Genomic DNA, 3,466 nt, shown 5'->3' with positions numbered 1-3,466 from the left:
ATATATATATATATATATATATATATATATACATATATATATATATAAGTGTTTGTGTGGCTACGGAGGTATGTATTTATGTATGCATTTACCTGTATAGAAGGGTATATATTTCTTTGTATATGTGCATGTGAATGGCTTGGTATAGTTATCTCTTTATAGATGCATCTCTACAGAAAAATGAATGCATCATCTGCATGCGTTTTTCTGGACATATAAATACAGATATGCAGTTACATTCATGGACATGCCTGCATTTAAATATTTATAAACAGCTATCTTAGAACTATATAAGAATATTCTAACAAATAATATACAGTAGCGTAATCTATATTACTCTAACCTTTTAAAAAAATATCCCAGTTTAAAATTTCTTAAAAGAAAGCTGTTAACACTAACACTAATTTTGACCTCTCTCTGATCAACGCTCTTTGACAAATTTAACGGGTATTATATATAACTATTCTTATATGAATACTAAAATAGCACACTTTCCTATATACAAAGAATCTTGATTAGTTATAACAAGAACTTAACCAATTCTAATTGTGATCTGAATATTGACACATAGGTCACGTGATCCCTATGACAGTTTACTGCTTTACTCTTATGCCTGACTGAAACCAGACAATTACAAACATCTTTTATCAAATCAGAAAAACTGCTTCCATCGTCCCTTTTTTCACCCTTACTCTCTATGCTTATACTTTCTTCTGGTCTTTCTCTATGCTCTGTTTCTATACAGCTATTTCTCCTGTCTGACTACTTTAAACGGATTTTGCTCATGATATCTGTATTTGTTTAGAGAGAAAGAGGGATGTTTAGGTTATGTGGATGATGCTTGCGTGCAGAAGGCGAGAGAGAAATTTGAAAGTAGCATTGTCTGCTGTAGAACGAATGGTTAGAAGTAATAGCTAGTACAGAAGTAATAGCTAGTACAGAAGTAATTTGAGTTTAGATGAAATAGTTTAGAAAACAAAACCGAGCCTTGAAATACACCACGGATAACAGAGCGGGAATCGTAGCTGTCTGACACTGGAAGAATAATGGGTTGGCTTCAAAGCGGTGAGGGGGGAAAAGTCACCACTGTGGAATTTTTTGGTGGGTCGGTGAATTGCTTACCGATACGGAAAGATAAGAATATTAACTGTTGTAGATACAGGATAGAATGTAATAAGAAAAAAGATTTTGCTGTTATTTGTAACAATTCGAGCTGTTACGCAGAAACGCTATCGTTGGCTCCAGGCATGAGCTATGAACATTGAAGTCACAATGGATGATGATTTCAGATGATATTAATGGGTGAAAGTTGCCAACGAACAAAAGCAATGGAAAAAAATCAATAAAGACTTCTATAGTGCGTCTCCTGATTTTTATTATTTACAGTTGGAACCCCAGAGTAAAAGAATAATTACTTCAAATTATACGAAACAATGGCTTTTGATGTTGCTAGTTTTGTTGCTTGTGTTGTCGTTGTTAATTCTTTTAATAATGTTTGCCAGACATTTAATTTATTACGAATCCTGTTACTAAATCACATCAACTCCAATTATTATAACAGATCATAACGAAGCGCATGAAAAGAACGCAAAGTAAATATCAGTTAGACAAATTTTACACATTCGATTTTTTTAAAAGTCGAACAATGATTCCGCCTCAGCAACAGCTCTGTCTATTGTCTTTTCTGAAAGTTTTTCTATTACTGAACGCCTTGGGACAAATCGTTGTACATTGATAGTTCCTCCAATTCCACTCTCCTTGTCCTCGATAAACACTACTCTGTCACTATTCCTGAATGCGAAAATCTTGATGCAGTACATCTGAAATTAATTGAATCTGAGATCATTGCTTGTTATTATTAACAACATTGCTATTATTGGCTATCTAGCAGAATCAATAAAGCGTCGCAAAAAAAAAAAAAAAAAAAAAAATTGCGTATGGTATTTTTTTCGTTACTCTATGTATTGGGTTCAAATCCTGCCAAGATGAACTTTTCTTTTTTTTATCTCACAAGGCTCGATATAATTAAGTACCTGTCAAGTGCCGGGGTCGAGGGTAATGATTAATCTCCCCTCAAAAATTGTTGACTTTTTGCCTAAATTAGAAAGAATTATTATTATTATTATTATTATTATTATTATTATTATTATTATTATTATTATTGAGTGAGAAAGCAGCGCATGTCATCAAATGACACAAGGAGCGGTAGATTTGCAGAATCGCTTGAGTGACAGACATTCAATAAACATTTATCTAGTGGTGTTTAGTGTGGGGGACAGGGTTCATTTTCCAATTCAGTACCAACTACATACAGGGTCTAAGCTTCATTCATGTAAGGTCCAACCGAATTAAGTACCATTTATATATAGGGAGTGGGATGTAGACCATCAATTAAATTAAGCACCAGTCATGCAGTGAGGGTTACGATCCAATTAAACTAAATATCAGTGTTGTACTGGGGATTAGGCTATTTCAATTACATGCCACTAATGCTCAGGGAATGAAGTTTGTCAAATTAAGTTCCAGCCAAATATTGGGACGTATTCAGTTAAATTAAGTACCAGTGATGTACTGGAGAATTTTCCCAATTTAATAAGTCCTTGCGATATATAGAATTATTTCTATTACGAATCCACCCGTTTTCTGTCAAGTGCTGGATGAAACATCGGCAAGCAGTAGAGTTACTGAAGCTTCATCCAATAGCGGATAGAAAGTGGGTGGGTTCAATTAAGCAAAATGGGGGTCGGGGGTTAGTAGTGAGTGGAATAATTCAAAGTAAAATATGGTAATTAATAATCGAAGTTTACATAGCAACAACTGCTACAACATTGAAAATCATAATTTCTTGTAGCCGCATGGTGTTGCATGTTGAATATGTATTAATTATACAAGGTGATTTTGTTGTTGGGCGAATGAACCCTAGACGAAGAGGAAACTGAACTCTGAATGCAAAGAGCCAGAAACCATCTCCTTTGTCGCTCTAACTGTCCGGCCAATCCACCGCCCCCGACTTGTTCATTATTTATCGACCCTGGATCTGAAAAAGATAAAACCAAGCCCGGTAGAATTTGATCCGAGAAGGTAAAAAGCCGGAACGAATATTGCAAGTCATTCCATTCGACATTGTGACAACTTTACCAATTCGTTTTTTGGTTTATCTTCACGTCTAAATATAAAAATCAAAAATAATTAATTTCTTTTGACAAGTCTCCAGATAATTTTTGGTGTGTGTATCGAAACTCTCTCCTTTTTTCTCTCTGTCTCTGTCTCTTGTTCGTTCTCTCTCCGTGTCTCTCTCTCCCTACACACACACGCACACACAGACACACACACACACACACACGCACACACACACACACACACACACAATTAATAGAATGAGATAAAAAAAATCCAGGACTGTGAATAGTTTTCAGAACAGTTATAAAACCAAGCGCGTTGGTTTTATAGCTGTTTCCAGGATATT

The 3,466-nt window shown here is 34.9% G+C and overlaps 1 protein-coding gene across 2 annotated transcripts in view; it reads right to left on the bottom strand.

The window, feature by feature from the left end:
• LOC106883825 (uncharacterized) overlaps positions 1–3,466 on the bottom strand; it is a 54,096-nt gene that overhangs the window by 16,764 nt on the left and 33,866 nt on the right. Inside the window, exon 6 of one of the 2 annotated variants that reach the window (XM_052968653.1) lies at positions 1,351–1,820. The exons of the other annotated variant lie outside the window; for it this stretch is intronic. Coding sequence (XP_052824613.1) covers positions 1,632–1,820 — 189 coding nt within the window. The 3' untranslated portion in view covers positions 1,351–1,631. Of the gene's footprint in view, positions 1–1,350; positions 1,821–3,466 lie in introns of those variants that run through there. 2 annotated transcript variants of the gene reach the window in all.

The sequence above is a fragment of the Octopus bimaculoides genome, chromosome 6 (assembly GCF_001194135.2).
Source record: "Octopus bimaculoides isolate UCB-OBI-ISO-001 chromosome 6, ASM119413v2, whole genome shotgun sequence".
Lineage (NCBI taxonomy): Eukaryota > Metazoa > Mollusca > Cephalopoda > Octopoda > Octopodidae > Octopus > Octopus bimaculoides.
This window is presented reverse-complemented; position numbering and strand designations above follow the sequence as displayed.